Consider the following 16,092-nt stretch of genomic DNA (forward strand, 5'->3'; position numbering starts at 1 on the left):
CACTACATCCCCCTGACTCACCCAAAAGCAAGGCTGGCCTCCAATGCCCAGCCCATGCTGGAGGATTCTGCTGGCATTTTTGCATCAACTAGGGGATTGAGCTGTGTGACACAGCGGCCAATATCCCACTCCTCGAGTCACATGCATCACTCACCAGTCATCACAAGGGAAAAAGTTTTATCTGCACTGTCCAGGATGCTTTTAAGGGAATACTGTAAGGTTAAGAAGTGCAAACTGTTAACAGAATCATTTCAGTTGGAAGAGACCCTCAAGATCATCGATTCCAACCATAACCTACCTCTGGCACTAAACCATGTCCCTAAGAACCTCATCTATGTGTATTTTAAACCCCTCCAGGGATGGTGACTCCACCACTGCCCTGGGCAGCCTGTTCCAATGTCTGACAACCCTTTCCATGAAGAATTTTTTCCTAATATCCAATCTAAGCCTCCCATGGTGCAACTTGAGGTCATTTCCTCTCATCCTGTCACTTGCTACTTGGGAGAAGAGACCAACACCCTCCATGCTACAACCTCCTTTCAGCTACTTGTAGACAGTGATACGGTCTCCCCTCAGCCTCTTTTTCCCAATAAAGACATGTCTGTATGTGGATGGTTACTGCACATTTGCCAAAACAAAAGGATTGCCTTGAAAAATATTTGGAAATACTGTTCTGGAGCTTCCAGTTCTCTGTAATGACAAGTAGCCATATGACATTTACAGTTCTGTCTGTGGAAGAAGCACAGGTCGGAACATGCATTGAAGTTGAAATATCACAGGCTATCAGCAGGCTGCCAGAACACTAAATTGAGAAACGCTGAACTAAGAGCAAAGTGAAGGATTGGATTAGGAGGACAGGTGGTGGGGCTGTTACAGCAATGAGGGCAATGATCATGTATTCTCGGTGTGCACGTGCTTCACAGGGGCAGCAGTGATGCCTCATGTACTGTGCTGTGTGTGGGGTCAGCAGCTGTACATAAATCACGGCAAAAGCCGCTTTTGCCGTTTTGTGTTGTCTGTGTGAAGCTTTTGCTGGGGTGTGAGGAGGAGAAAAAGAGTCTTTCTGATGGATGGGTGTGAATTCACCTGGAGCCTGCCATACGCTGAGCAGTCTCACTGCTGTGGACAGCCACCTCCACGAATGGGACTGTTCAGCTTATAGCAGGCACCATTGAAAAGACAGAAAGAGAGAAAAAGATAGAGGAGAAGAAAGGTTAATTTCCCTTGTCTCAAAAGCAACTCTTGCATATTCTATTTCTTGGCCTCATCAGACACTTCAACAAGCAAAAAGGCTGGATGGGGCTCTGAGCAACTTGATCTGGGTGAAGATGTCACTGCTCATGGAAGGGGGTTGGACTGGATGAGCTTTGAAGGTCCCTTCCAACCCAAACTATGCTACAATTCTATGAAAATAAACCTTTGCTGTGTCTGCATGTGGTCATTACTAACTAAATGCCAAGCTCTTCACACAGTGCTTTGTGTCAAGAGGGGATTCAGAGAGTCACAAATCCATCCAACCAGCACCAGTCACATTATAAAATAACAACAATGGAAATGAAACAAGCTGAGTGGTTATTTAACATAGCCCAAGCACAGCGTGGTCCTGCAGCCAGCTTTTGGCCACAGCCAAAGCCCACCGGTGTCAGGAGAGTCTTTTCGTGGGTTTCAGTGGGCTTGGAAGCCACTGTCACATCAGATCTGGCTGTGTTTTTATTGATCAGGGAATGGGACTCATCTAAACTCCTGTAACCTCAACTTAAAGTGCCATCTCTTGTCTTTGCCTCACTGTCCTAAGCGAGAGTGCGTTTCCACGCACCAGTCATTCAGCAGCAAAGGTGGTTCAAGGAGCTTCTAATCCCTGTCCCCTTGTTCTCATAACATACCCACCCAAAGCTCTCCCAAAATAGTTATTTTGGTGGCTCCCAATAAGGTGGATCATCAAATTGGTCTGAGTTAAAAATAATCCCTCAAAAACAGTAACAATAAGAATTTTTAATCTGAATCAAACACTAATTTACTGTAGGTCCCACAAGTCCCCTTAAGCTGATTTAATCAACAAGAAAACAACATAAGCTTGTGACCATAAAAGTGACCACTCAAGAAATGAAGAGCAGCAGTGCCAGATCAGATGAAAGGTCTGGTCCAATCTGTCACCTGTCACCAGCAGCCGCGGTGAGCGGTGTATAATAAGAGGGTGAGCAACAGCAGTGCTTTCCCTGGCCATCCTCCCACCATCCACTGATTCATAGCTTGGGGACTGCTGTGACCTGAGACCCAGGGCAGCAGGACAGGTCCCCACACAGCAGCAGGTTTTGCTGTGAAAACCCGTATATATGAGAAAATAACTCCTGTTTTTCCCAAAGTGTATTTGCTGCCTTAGGAGAACGGCTACACCATTTTCAGGATTTCTTCAGGAGTCCACAGCTCTTTGCTACTGGACAGCTTGAGCAACCATAGCTAAGCTGTTCCATCACCTGAGGGTAGCGCTTGACATCTTGTTGTCATCAGGCTACTGTCCTTCCTCTCTTTGACATGGCTGTTGAGAAAATTAAGAGCCTTTGCTAGACGGAAAACACGTTCTTCATTCATTATGCATCCTTGACAGGCGTATGAGAGAAATAATGATATATGGGACCATGTCTGGGCTCAGTGGGCCAGAACAGTGTCGTTTCACCCCAAATATGGCCCTCAGGATGTGATACAGTCTGGCTGATAGATCACACTCTTCCACACACACGCATACAGGATAGTTATGTCTCTGATCACTTCACCCCTCATTCCAACTACATATCCAATCGTGCCCTCACAAAACAGTACAAGGACTAGAGAGACCAGAACCACACCTTTCACTTAATCTGATTAAAAGTGAGAGGAAAGCTGTGGCCATAGTCTTCTACATGGCATGATGCCATGACCTGTGAGTGAAATCACCCGCTGATTAGCTATTTCAGCTTACCTGTAAAGAGAATTTATTCAACAGATGACATTAAAAAACAAAGAAACAGAGAAGTCTGCAAGCTACAGTTCTCAGAGTTTGCAGAGACCTTGAAGGATACTCTTTAGGGGGCACAAGACATTTCTAATACATTCCGAGACTGAGGCAAGTAGAAGGGGTAGCAATCTACACAGGCTTGAAACACAGAATCACACAGAATCACAGAATGTCAGGGATTGGAAGGGACCTCGAAAGATCATCCAGTCCAATCCCCCTGCCAGAGCAGGAACACCCAGATGAGGTTACACAGGAAGGTGTCCAGGCCGGTTTGAATGTCTCCAGAGTAGGAGACTCCACAATCCCCCTGGGCAGCCTGTTCCAGTGTTCTGTTACCCTTGCTGAGAAGAAGTTTCTTCTCAAATTTAAGTGGAACCTCCTGTGTTCCAGTTTGAACCCATTACCCCTTGTCACCGAGAAGAGCCTGGCTCCATCCTCCTGACACTCACCCTTTATATATTTGTAAACATTAATTAGGTCAACCCCAGTCTCCTTCTCTCCAGGCTAAAGAGACCCAGCTCCCTCAGCCTTTCCTCAGAAGGGAGATGAATGTTTGCACAGATCTCAACACACACAAGCCGAAACTGCTAAATTTCAGACTCGCCAGCATATGTTTCACAAGCTACCAAGTGCAACACGCCTGCAAGTTTCTGTGGTTTCTCATCACAGCAGTTGAGTTGTATGAACTTTGGTGGTGTTTGGGAATCCCAGAAGCCATCTGGAACCCCCTGCTGGGGATAACCCTCCATATCTCAGGTTTTTGAGATGTAGTTTGCAAAGCTATCTCCAGTTAAATGTTTCGGATCTGGGCTCACAAAGATTTCTTTAACCAAGTCTGAAATAAGTTTTTGTAACTAAATCCTCAGGAATGGATCTTGTTCCCACTGTGATGTTTCTTTGTTCTTGCAGAATTTGAAAACAAACCACTGCCCTTCAGAATGACTTGTTCTCCATAACAGTGCTTCTGAAGGCATCCTTCACATCGTAAACAGCTGTCAGACCTTGGTCTCTGCTTCTAGGAGTGCTTTATATGGGTTTGATTTCTCAGTTGGCTTTATCAGTGATAAAGTTCTGCAACTACAACTGTCAAGTCTTGTAACAGCTACTGTAGAGCTTAGAAGAAGCACAAGTGGGCCTAATTCAAACAGACATGCATTATAACTCACAGTTATGTTCAGATGACATAAGGCTATATCACCATATGGGGGCTTTGATGACAACAATGACCCTTGCCCACTAATGTGCATATCTTATTTTTGCACTTCCATTACCCCTCTCATTGAAAAGCCACCACAGTTTCCAGCCCCCAGCCCAAAGCCTGACTTTTCAGCTCAAGTTGCAAGGACTGGTACTGACTGCCTTGGTACCAGCCAGGAATAGTAACCACCAAACGATGATACTGTTTTCTCTCTCAAGAGCCAAGAGACTCGACAAGCATGTCTGTGTCCTGCAAATTCTGGTATGTGCTGCCTGCAATGCCTGTTTCTATATATTCCTGCCAACGGAATGACTTCATTCGACTGTGCGATATTCCAGACAACACGACGCTGAAAATAACGCTGGCGCTTACCTGAGCTGCCGGTGCCTTCCGATGCGCTTCGGGATGTTTTTGGCTGGCTCTGTTTGCTACTTGTTCGTACAGTGACTGAAGGAGGGACAGTGCTGCTGCTGTCTCCACGAATCGTTGACAGGTCCTGCATGCTAAAGCTCCTTAGTCTCTCCGACAGGGCCCCCTGTCCCTAGTTAAACAAGCAAATAACACAAAAGTTAAGATTCCACAGTGTATTTTGAGCCTTTCTACCTCCTTGCTCATTAAAGTACAACGGGAAGAGAAAAAATTGCCTGGTCCAGTAACCTAGAGAGGACAAAAATGAGTTGTTAAAAGCATCATTTCCCTCTCTTTGCTCTTCCTTTTGGAGTGGTTCTATGTATAAATCCATTCACAATTTGACAGCGAGCATCTCAGATTCTTCAGTGAAGTCATTGGAGCTCGGAGTAGCCTTGGCCACATCTAAAGGAGCAGGATGTTGTTTTATCTTTCTGGTAGGTACTTTTCTTCACTAGGATCCAAGTCAAATAGGTGCTTGGCTTCGGAAACACAATTAAATAGTCTGCATCAAAATAACTCAATTTTAAAGTTATTCATCTATGATTATAGTGACCCAGCCATTCTCCGTCATATACAGAATTTCCAGAGCACAGAAAATCTGAAATTTCAAAGTAACAAAATGTTATTGTTAAATGCAAACAAATATTGCAGTACTTTTTCCATGCAGCTTAAAGAAGAAATCAACTAATACAATATTTTTTATTCTATTTAGACTAGCTCTCAGTGAGGCAACAAACATATTCCTCGGAGAAAGGAATGTAGTTGTTCTTTGTAAAAGATGGGTCGGTTAAAAGATACTTTTCATTAAAACTACATCCCATCAAAAAGTTGACTATAAGTATTCCTCGTTCTGAATTTTGCAACCTTCATACTACACCACTGCCATAAAGTCAGAACACCAGAAAATACAATCAATACAAACCCTATCTATCCTTCTCTGTTGGCTACATTAAGTGATATTCAGAATATAAGCAGCATTACTGATCAAAAGTATATCTACGTTTTGACATTTTGTTGGTGGGGAGAGGGTCTGAAAGATAATTCATAGTATATAGTCTTGAAAAAAAATCCTGAAATAAATATATAGGCCCTGATTCTAAAATTATTTCTGCTACTGTAAATTAGGACAAATTCAATGGATGCTTTGACTGAGGCGAAATGGCAAACAACAGTAAATATTGCCCTGTTTAATAACGTAGTTAAGGTACATCATAGCGATTCAGACACCATCTTCATTTAGATTAGTATTTGTCAAAGCAGCACACAAGTGAAACATGGCCAGAGGGCTCAAGGTTGGGGCTGGACCAGAATCCATCACTGCTCCCTTCTGGGCTGCAGATTTCAGTATCCTGTCCCCAAACTCAACTCCAGAGCACATCCACTTAACCACCGGCAGGCTGCACATCCTGGACCACAGCACTTTCTGCATCAGCAAGAAGCAAACAGCACACGATGAGAACTTCTTCAATGCTGTCCCGATGCATCAGCAGTAGAAATATGCATCACCTAAGAAAAATAAAACTGAACTGTCCTTTGTAGGGCAGAGTTACTCAAAAAGCTGCACTGGGATTTTTTTCTTCATTTTACTGAACTTTTGGTTTCTTAAGATCTTTCTATGTATGTTTTGTTTGGCAGCATTTTACATTCAGCTTACCTGCAGACTCACAGAGAAGTCTCCACACACCCACCATGCTCTACCTGAAGATTTACTTTCTCATTAGCCTGTTCTATTTTTTAAAGTATTTTAAATGAATTGGTCTTTTTCTCTTGTATTCCAAGACATTTCATTTGGCTGATTTTATATACTTGATAGCGGAGTTTCTGGAGCTGAGGTTTTGTTAAAATCTCACCTCTGCCATCTCACTCTCCAACTGGCCACAAGAGTTGATGCCTGAACTTTGGCTCCTCCTGCCAGTGGCTGAGCCACTCTTGGGACATGTTCTCTCTCCAAGAGGCATCTCGAGTGATCCCTCTTAGGCCAGCCTAAGACAGATTTACTCTACAGTCTATGTCTGCAACTGTCACTGGGCTGACAACCCAAATACCATTTCATTCTAGCAAGCAATTTATGTATATGGACACGAGTCAGATTAGAGATGAGATTCATACGTCAGACCCACCTGGCAGGGAAGATGACACTAACACACCCCTTTGCATAGAAAATGAAGAAGATATGTTAATATTCTTGCATTGCAACTCATGATATAGCGGCATATAATGATCAAAAGCCCCAGAGACAGCTTTGAAACAACAAGGGCTTGATAAATGCCTGCCATCTGTGGGTCCATACATATAATATGTACAAACACAGTTCTAAACACACAGTCACTGCACCTGTGCTAAACAACTTGGACTTCATCCAGGAAAGAAAAGACATTGTCTTAATCTTTGTTTTAATTTCACCTGAGTTTGTAACAGCAAAGATAAAGGTTGCTCAATCCATAAATAGGAAAATATTACTGTTCCTACCATTCTATGAAACAGTTTGTCCAAATCTCAGAAAGGCTCATGCTGAGTGAGGACACTGAACACATGTGAAAACCTGCTGACTTCTCTTTCACTTCTTTTCTTTCAAATTTTTGCACCTTCGGTCTTTGTAGGGATAGACTTGATTTAATTGCTCCTAGGGCACAACATAACACAATTCTTTCCCCGTTACCACATTTCTACCTGACCCCAAATAGAAACACAACAGAAATTATGATTACAGCAGAATCAGAATGATTTCAGAGTAAAATGGAAAATGTTGTTACCAACCTTAATTTCCCCGACAGATAAGTAGCTGCTGTATATGAAATCACAAGCATTTGAAAAGCCAGTGCTGTGAGGGTTTGCACTGCTGTAGTTATATGTTTCAGCAATAAAGACTTTTTCCAGCTGTAATCCTTATTGTTCCACAACAAGACTTATAATTTATTAACAAAAGAAAAAAACAGGTCAAGAGCTTTATTTCACAACAGAATAGACTTAGCACACATCTTGGGCTGTGTTTGGGTAAAATAATCATGTGGAAGAGCAGCTGTTTTGGGGAATTTTGTTTACCATCTTGGCTACAATCATACAGATGCTCTGCTCCAGACTGCTCCAGACACGGGAGGTGTCCCAGGAATTTCAGCACAGCATGTGTCTGTACAGAGAGGAGATCCGGGTCCTGAAGCTACGTGTACGCTGCAGGCCAGAGGCACATTTGCAGCTTGTCCACACAGATCTGGGCTAGTTTTATCCTAGAGAGTGTGACAGTAGTTATAGCGTGACAGTAGTCACCGCAACATTTCACTGTGTCAAGAGCAAAACAGCACAATGATGTTATACAACCTTTGAAAAGGGGACTGGAAGGGCTGTGGGACTATGGATGATACCACCTCTCTCTCCCCTCACTGAAAAGCAGCTGCCCCGTCAGGATGATTGTGCTGGCAGTGTGGGACTTGTATTTTGGGGACTTCATCCCCTGGTAGAGGACACAAGTATGAAGTGGTGCTGGAAGACTGAGCTTTACTCTCCCTGGGCACAAGACTGCCTGACTAGACTCAACTTCTAGCCCATCCAGCTTCTCTCAGGACACAGACTGTCCCCATAAGCATGGAAATTCTGATCCACTAGTCAAGGATTTTGCTAGAGGGTGAGGTTTGGGTGGCAACAAGTGGCAGCAGGTGTGTCTCTGTTCCCTGCTCCCTATCATGTACATGCTCTCAAATTCATCTGATCTTGTCCCATAGATAAGGCACGGCACAAGCTGAGAGCACATCTCTTCAGGCTTCATTCATCTCTTCTTCTCCTAGGACTCATCAGCCTCGCTGGGTACACACATGGGACAGTTTTCTCTCTACAGGGGCACAGAATGGCCAGGCTGGGGCAGGGCTCGGTGCTACGAAATAGGACGGAAGATAAATACTAAAAAGGACACAATAATATCACCCCCCAGTAACTGCTATCACTTGTTATCAACCTTATTTAGATTCACGACAAACCCAATGGCATCACCCATCAAGACATGGATATTTAAGCTGCAGAAGCTTGTCTGTGATTCTATGGGAAGTTAAAGCTCCCATCCATGCAGCACAGTAATTAATGTAAAACTAATTTAGGTACATCTCTACCAGCTTCGGTCAAAATTGCAACTGTAGCAAAGGTGTACCTTACTTCCCCACATCTAGCACATTCTCTCCTTATTTTTGCTTTAAAAAACGGTATCAAAATCCCGAGCTTTCAAAGCCCGCTAACCTGCGTGCTGCCTTCCTCTAAATGTTGCAGACATCATCATTCCCAGAAACAAACGTCAACCTCTGTGGGCCCAGAGCACAAACACTGATGCAACCAATATTTGCTTGGAAGGATCAGAAATCTTGGTCCTTTCCAAGACCTGAAGTCATCTTTGTGTCAGGCAGTCTGAAAGGCACTCCATCAGAAATAGCTGCAACTGTCTCAATTACTTCGCCTCTCTATAATTAATCTCTGCATTCACATTTGAAGTAAAACTTTTAAGATGGAGATGGATTTAGGAGTCTGGAAAAACTGGGTTTACATCAATTAATTACAAATATTTCACATACGTAGGTAGCTTTATGTAGGCTCTAGGTAAATAAAATCAGGCAAATAATTTAAAAATCTGCAATTTATATAGCAAAGTCCCATTAAATGATCCAAATATAAACAAATAACAACATCTAGATTTTATCATACCTTCAGTCTGACAATCTGAAAGAATTCTGTAGACATTATTTAGGCTTCAAAACGCTTATAATACCTATAAACTCCATTTTGCAGCTGTGGAAACTACAACACAGCACAGTGAAGCGACACAAATCAGGAACGAAAAAATATCAGGTCATAAAATAGAAGCTTTTAATTTGGTTGTTGTTAATACAGGATGGCACTGTCTGGTCTTTTGTATCTTAAGATCAGCAGTTAATGGACAGGCAAGGGAAGACTAAGTCACACTCGCTTCCAGCACAATACTAAACCTGTTAATGTTCTCCTCTCTTTTTGCTGGAATTTTGGTTAGCAGTTCTCCTCCACGCCAGCAGACATATCTGCATGCACGTTACAGCCTCCATCCTGCAGATATTCATTTGCTACGGGGTGTGGTGCATGTTCCTAGGTCATGAGTTATCGCTACGGCATCAGCAGGACTTCCCCAGCCACACCAGTCTGAAAATGCTTGCTGGGATGCATCTTCACTTGGTGAGCCAAGTCCTGGCCTCACCAGCTTCACTGCAACCCCAAACCATCCAAATGGGATTCCAGCGGTGGGAGAGATGCTCCCTTTAGCCATTAGCGAGATAAACCAAAGGCAAATGCAGCAGCTTGGCCAATGCAGTAGCAACAACCTGAGTTAGACAGGTTTTCTACATACAAAGCTCCCTGCCTGGCTGCTGGATTCTCTCCGATTGCCAGCAGAGGACTTGGAAGGCATTTTGTTGATGAGATCAAAGACAGGCTTTTAAAGCTCAGCACGCGGGATCTACCCACTGGAAGCGGAGCAGACAGCATCTGGTCTCAGCCCAATCTCAGCTGAAAACAGTTTGACTAGTCTAATGGGGAGCCAGACATTAGTTAGTGGTTAGTGTAAGCACTCAGCAAATTACCTGCCCTTTTTTGTGGTCCAAAAACAAGTGTAAATGAAGCAGCTGAGAGACCTAGCAAGGGAAAAGAGAGAGCCATTGTGGCAACACACATAAAAGCTTTGAGAATAAAGTCTATTTGAAGCATAAGTAATCGAGGCGAGACATGAGCACGACGTTGGGCACCATGTACAGGCACTCACATACACATCAAAAGCAGGGACACCCACATGTGAACTACACCTTTGAACGCAGGTTCTCCCTCAGCTTTCCCAGAGAGATGGAGAAACCACTCCATAACCCCAGCTGACAGGGTGTTGCCTCATAAGTGCATTTAAAGAGTAAAGCAAATCATAAACACAACAGGCTGCCACTCCAGTCCTTGCACTTGATTGATGCTTCCCGCTGGAGAAACCCTCAGTGTGTGGCCACCTCTGTAATCCAGACTTAAGATCATTAAGAACAGAGTGCATTTACGACTAATTTAGGCACAGGATTATGTGAGGGACACGTGGCAGTCATTTTAGCCCTGGTGACTGACAGGTCTTCTGAGAAGTTGGGTAAGGCCGGGGAATTACAGCAACGAGTGGGAGTTTGCACACAGAAGCATTATCACGTCTGGCTGCGGGCAGGTCCTGCTAAGAGCAAAACCAGTGGCTTTATGCTCTGAGCACAGGCCTGAGTGAGGGAGGAAACTGCTTCTGCCACCATATCAACACAAATATCCTACAAACAATATCCTTATGGCCAGGGTCTGCGTGCTGTGCCCAGCCTGAGACAGCTCCATGGCTTGGAGATGCCAGACAGTATTCCAGACTCAAAGGGAAACCAGCTGACGTTAATACTGATGGTGGAAACTTAATTTCATCCACCCTTTTTGTTTGTGCAGCTCATTTCCTCTCCGGGGAACTGTTTGTTATTGTGTCTCCCAGCCTGATCTCTCTGTATAAATTTATTGTTTGATTCTGCTGTCCTGTGCATTCACTGGCTATTGTTTGATTCTTGGAGACACGAACCGAAGAGCCAACAAGAGAGAGAAAGTGGAAACAGCACTGGGTTTCTATTGATTTGGGGAAAAAAAACCCAAACAGATTCTCGGAGACTTAAGAGTGAAGACACCACAAGCTGTCACACCACGACAGGAACAGTTCACAAAATTCTGTGAGCAATGACATGCTAACATATGTTTCAAGAAAGCCATTTGGTATAGCATTGCATAGCCATGAGATCTTTGATTTTAGATCCCAAATGGAGATCCTTTACAGGAAGCTACTTTCAAAAGCAGCACACTCAGCCCTCCTCGATAAAACTAATGGGTCCTCAAAGGTTTATCAAACTGCGTTATTTTATATCACTCCTGGCTTCTGCAACTCTTGGCCATGCCAGAGATCAGGGGACATAGTGTGGCCATTACATATGGTACTAAGCAGAGACAGAGCTGATCACTGATACCTTTGGTAAGCAGAGAAACACTCTCCCGCCAAGCAGCGGGATCTCATTGTTACAAAGAGGCTTTATCCAGCCTATTAAAGGGAAGGATGCTCCCCACCCCATGCCTCCTTCTTTCCAATTCAAGTAAAATTGTGATTCTCCACCATCATGCCACAAAAGCTGGCATCTCTCTCTTACACAAGTTTGGGCTCCAAACTCCCACAGTAAACACATCTCAATTTTCATGGAAAATTAGGGATCAACATATTGACTTTCAGGCAGTTGCACTGGCTATACCAGCTAGATGACAGAAATGAAGGAAAAGATACTGTTTGACTGATAAAATCTAAATGACCTCCAGTGTTTCCCTTCCAGTGCCCTGGTTTAAAAAACAGCCAACACAATGGGAAATTTCCCAATTAATTCCCTGGGCTAAGGGACCCTGAAGTAGCAGAGCTGCGACTCCTCAGGGGCTGGTGAGCCCAAAGGTGGAAATGGAAGTGATGATGTTGCACCAGAGAGGTGGTTGTGAGCTGAAGCAATTTGGAAACTGCTGATGCTGCACTCCTGAACACTAAGGAGGTGGATGCACATCCTGAAACTCTCCTGCTTTCATCTGCATGTCTGGTTCTTTTAACCAACAACCAGAGTGATTGCCAGCTCTGGCAGCACCACAAGCCATATTTCCCCACGCATGAAAGGCTCCTGGACTGTTTCTCAGACTTATTAGGCACAAACAAGCCTTTCATCGATACCAATCATGCGTGCCTGCTCACTCCACCTCATTTATCATCTCCTGCCAAGGCACTGTGCCCACTGCCAGCAGCATATGTGCCCCACTCCCCTCCTAAAGGCAGGGGTACTGAGGGGCACACAATGGGCCACAGCACCAGCTGCTGTGCAAACAGTCCCTGCCCTATGCACAGGAGGGCAGAAAGAGGTCCATTATCAGAAACTTCTGGGTTACGATGACCTGTTGGTTGTGAGATGTTTTCTGCAGGTATCCTTTGAAGAGCAGAGTTGAGGCTGCAGCTTGGGGATGGTTAAGTGGTTGAGAGGAGTATTTGTCTTGAGAGTGGGGAAAGATATTGACCTGTTTGGCAGAACTGGTTTGTTCGGGGCAAGGCATAAGGATACATGCAAATAGGATCTGGGTAACCCAGGAGCTTGAAGGAGAGAGTCGGAGAGCTGGGGGAGAGTGTAAAACTGGTTGTAGATACAGGGGAGGCAACAGCGGGGCTGGGCAGAGTCTTGGGAAGAGAAGCAGGGAGTAAAAGGGTGGGGGATTGGGGACAGGGCAAGGCAGCAGTGGTGGAAGCCCCAGGGTGACAGATGGAGGATGAGAAAGTGCTGGGAGCATGGTGACAGCAAGGGAGGACACATGGGCGTGCTGGGGGAGGCTGCTGCTGCCTCCACACCATCGGTCCCTCTCCTCACTGCAGCCACACACGTGTCCCAGCCGCTCGCACCAAAACCTGACTGGTGCCAATGAAAAGCCCAGTTATGCCCAGGCCTCCATCTGACAGCTCCACTGCTGGAAAGAAGGTGGTGGACAGTGCCCAGGGCCCTTTGGAAGCAGGAAAGGTGGAACTAGTTGGAACTAATTGAAAACACACAAAAAGCAGCAGGATTTACTGCCTGGTCATCTAATCCTGCCATTTAGGCCAGACCCACTTGAAGTCACAGCGTGTGACAGAATGACCAAGCAATGAGGACAGGATTACAGAGCCCCAAATGAGATTATGCTCTTTGGTGGGGACACAAGCTGCTGAGAGCAGGGAAAAGATTGGTGTTGAGCATCTAGGAGGGGTAATAAGACCAGATATCCAATGCCCTCTCTGCTTAGAGAGAGTCAAAAATAGACTCTCTGGAGAGAGAGAAAACACCCAAGCGAGCCAGCTGGGCAGACTCAGGGTGCTTGGGACACTGACAGCTTCCCAGCCTGTAAAATGAATTGGCACACGTTTGTGCCAGCGCTAGCACAACTGTGGCTTCAAAACAAAACAGAGCAGGGGAAGGGAGCAGGAGGAAGGGAGAAGAGCCTGCACTTGGCTAACTAAAACTGCAGGCTATTTAAGATAGAAAGGGGAAAGGGTCAGGGGATCAGAGATAAGGAAAGTGTGGGTGTGCACAGCTTGCAGCGTCTTAGTGATAAATATATAAGTAGCAGCTTGTGACACACAAATCAGAGAGGAGCAGATTGTGCTGCTCAGTGGGTAAGTAGAATGAAGAGATGGGCCTTGCCCAAATCTTATCACAAAAGAAAAAAAGATCATGACAGATCTTGTGCAACACAAGAAGATCTATTGCCACAGCTCGGAAAGAAATGACAGGACAGGATTGTGCACAGTGGGAGACATGTCTCCAAGTACAGGAGATGTTAGATTAAAGCTAATTTATTGAAAACAGGTCTGTACAGAATGCACTTTCAGCCCAGCCTCTCTCTTTGCCACCAGAAGATGCTGACTTGCAAAGTCAGAGGGTCCATTTCTTAATACAAAACCATCTTTTTCTCAGCCATCAATCCAAGTGAAGCAGGAAATAGGACAGATCCTCATATTCACTTGCCGGTAGAAGCCACGTTTTCCATGAGAGCTGCAGGAGCTCAGTGCTCCTGAATATGTGGTCATCTCTATAGGTTCCAATTATAATACGATCCATTAAAGGCTGATACCCAAAGAACCTGTTCAGGGCTCACTTTCCCACCTACACACAACACTTACCAGAAGCTAACCTTGGCATTGGGGAAAGCCAGAATAAGCCTTAGAAATTGTATTCTCTTTCCTCCCTTCCTGGAAACTTCCCCCCAAGGACAGGACCACGGTCTTGTCTGGCATCTGTCAGCTCAAAGTGTTTTGCAGATAATTAGTCACTTAAACTTCTCTCATGCAGGATAATCTAGCTCTGTTATAATTCCTTCTCAAGTGAGCAAGTCAGGGTGTTGACATATATTTAACAGCAGCTGAAAACCAGGGCAACAGAAGCTGTTACCAGCCGTACCTGCTTGTATCGCTGTTCTCCTGGAATGGCTCCCTTCACAGCAGCAGGGACAGCTGAATGCAGACATGTCCACACCTGACCCATCACACTTCACACCCCAAATACCTGAGGAACCCCAGCTCAGCACTCCTGTACTGCAACACATTGGGCTGTAAATTACAGCCACTCAGCTCTCCCTGCCCAAAAGGCAATAAACTCAGTTCGAGAAGGGCAGGGACAGAAGCTGCTTTACCCATTCCTGAACATTATACCATGAAGAGTGTAAATGTATTACGGGTGTGGTCCCATGAGCAGCAGAGTTAAGCTGTCTCCTTCTCGCCACCAGGAAGGGAAGATCTTGCTTTTCATTCCTTCAACCACACTCCTCACTCCAGTTGTGTCCCTTTCCTTGTGCTGGCGCAGGCACCCACGACACATTTGTGGGCTCAAAAAACAGTATTCCCATTTTTGCCGTTTCTGGATTAGCTTTCTGATAGATTAGAGGTATCCTGAGGAGGTCCAAAGAGCTGGTGCATAGTAATGCACCAGGAGCATTACACCATTTTGGAGGAGAAGAGCTGTAAAATCAGCTCACGCCGTCTCTTGGACCTGCACCCTGAGGCACACAGAAGCAAACAACTCGCTGGAGGCCACAGGCCAAAGTGGTGAAGGAAGCCAGAAGTCCTATTTTTCCTCACATATTCAGAGTAATTTACATGTCAAGGTTGAACCAAAGACACGAAGAGTCCTTGCTTTGTTTTGAAAAAATCAGTCAATCCAATAACAACGTCTCAAGCTTATCAATAGATCATTTTCACCTCCCCAAAGGAGAGACACAGGTCCATTTATAGGTTGCTATACCTTATCTGTTTTCTCTCAAGTTCAGCTGGCAGATGTACCATACAACAATATTACATAAGTCACAGAGTTGCTTTCTTCCAGCACTGAATGGGCAGCTTCATTAACTCACGCAAAACAACAGCTTCCTTGTACCCTGGAGACTCTTCTCCCTTCTATTCAGCTTCCCACTGCCACTGGAGCCACAGCTCAAGGCACTGAGATTCTTAAGCAAAACACCAGAAAAACAGGACAGTGAGAAGAAAAACTGTGGTGCTGAGTATTTATTCAGGTTGAAAAGCTGATGAAGACACTGTTGCAGGGCTGAGATGAACTGGTTGTGCTGTGGGTCTGGGCTACTGTTGAGCTTCTCATATTCAGGAGCTCCCCAAACAGGACTCCAAGTTTATTTGGGATTCAGAAGTTCCTTCTCACTCTGTCCTAAAAACAGCTCTAGCACAGACAGTTTGCAGCACCTTGTAGGAAGGAGTTCAGAACACAGGCAGTGCTACAAAACAGGCATTCCCAGAGCCTATTTATGTCTGTGGTGCGACTTCTTCAGGCTTACACAGAAGCAGTAAAAGTGTCATGGAGGCATCACACAAATGTTGTTTTGTTGGGCATATAACACACAGCTTCGCCTTAGCTCCACATTTACCCCAGGTTTCAGTGCAGGTTTGGCT

At 44.9% G+C, this 16,092-nt stretch overlaps 1 protein-coding gene across 11 annotated transcripts in view; it reads right to left on the minus strand.

Moving 5' to 3' along the window:
• REEP1 (receptor accessory protein 1) overlaps positions 1–16,092 on the minus strand; it is a 68,002-nt gene that overhangs the window by 16,111 nt on the left and 35,799 nt on the right. For 8 of the 11 annotated variants that reach the window (XM_082051966.1, XM_082051970.1, XM_082051969.1 and 5 more), the window contains exons 6-7: positions 10,187–10,237; positions 4,563–4,731 (exon numbers count right to left, since the gene is read on the minus strand). In XM_082051966.1, coding sequence (XP_081908092.1) covers positions 4,563–4,731; positions 10,187–10,237 — 220 coding nt within the window. The remainder of the gene's footprint in view (positions 1–4,562; positions 4,732–10,186; positions 10,238–16,092) is intronic. The other 3 variants (XM_082051972.1, XM_082051973.1, XM_082051968.1) reach the window with 1 other exon arrangement.

This window comes from Streptopelia decaocto (assembly GCF_964273445.1).
Source record: "Streptopelia decaocto genome assembly, chromosome: 4".
NCBI classification, from domain to species: domain Eukaryota; kingdom Metazoa; phylum Chordata; class Aves; order Columbiformes; family Columbidae; genus Streptopelia; species Streptopelia decaocto.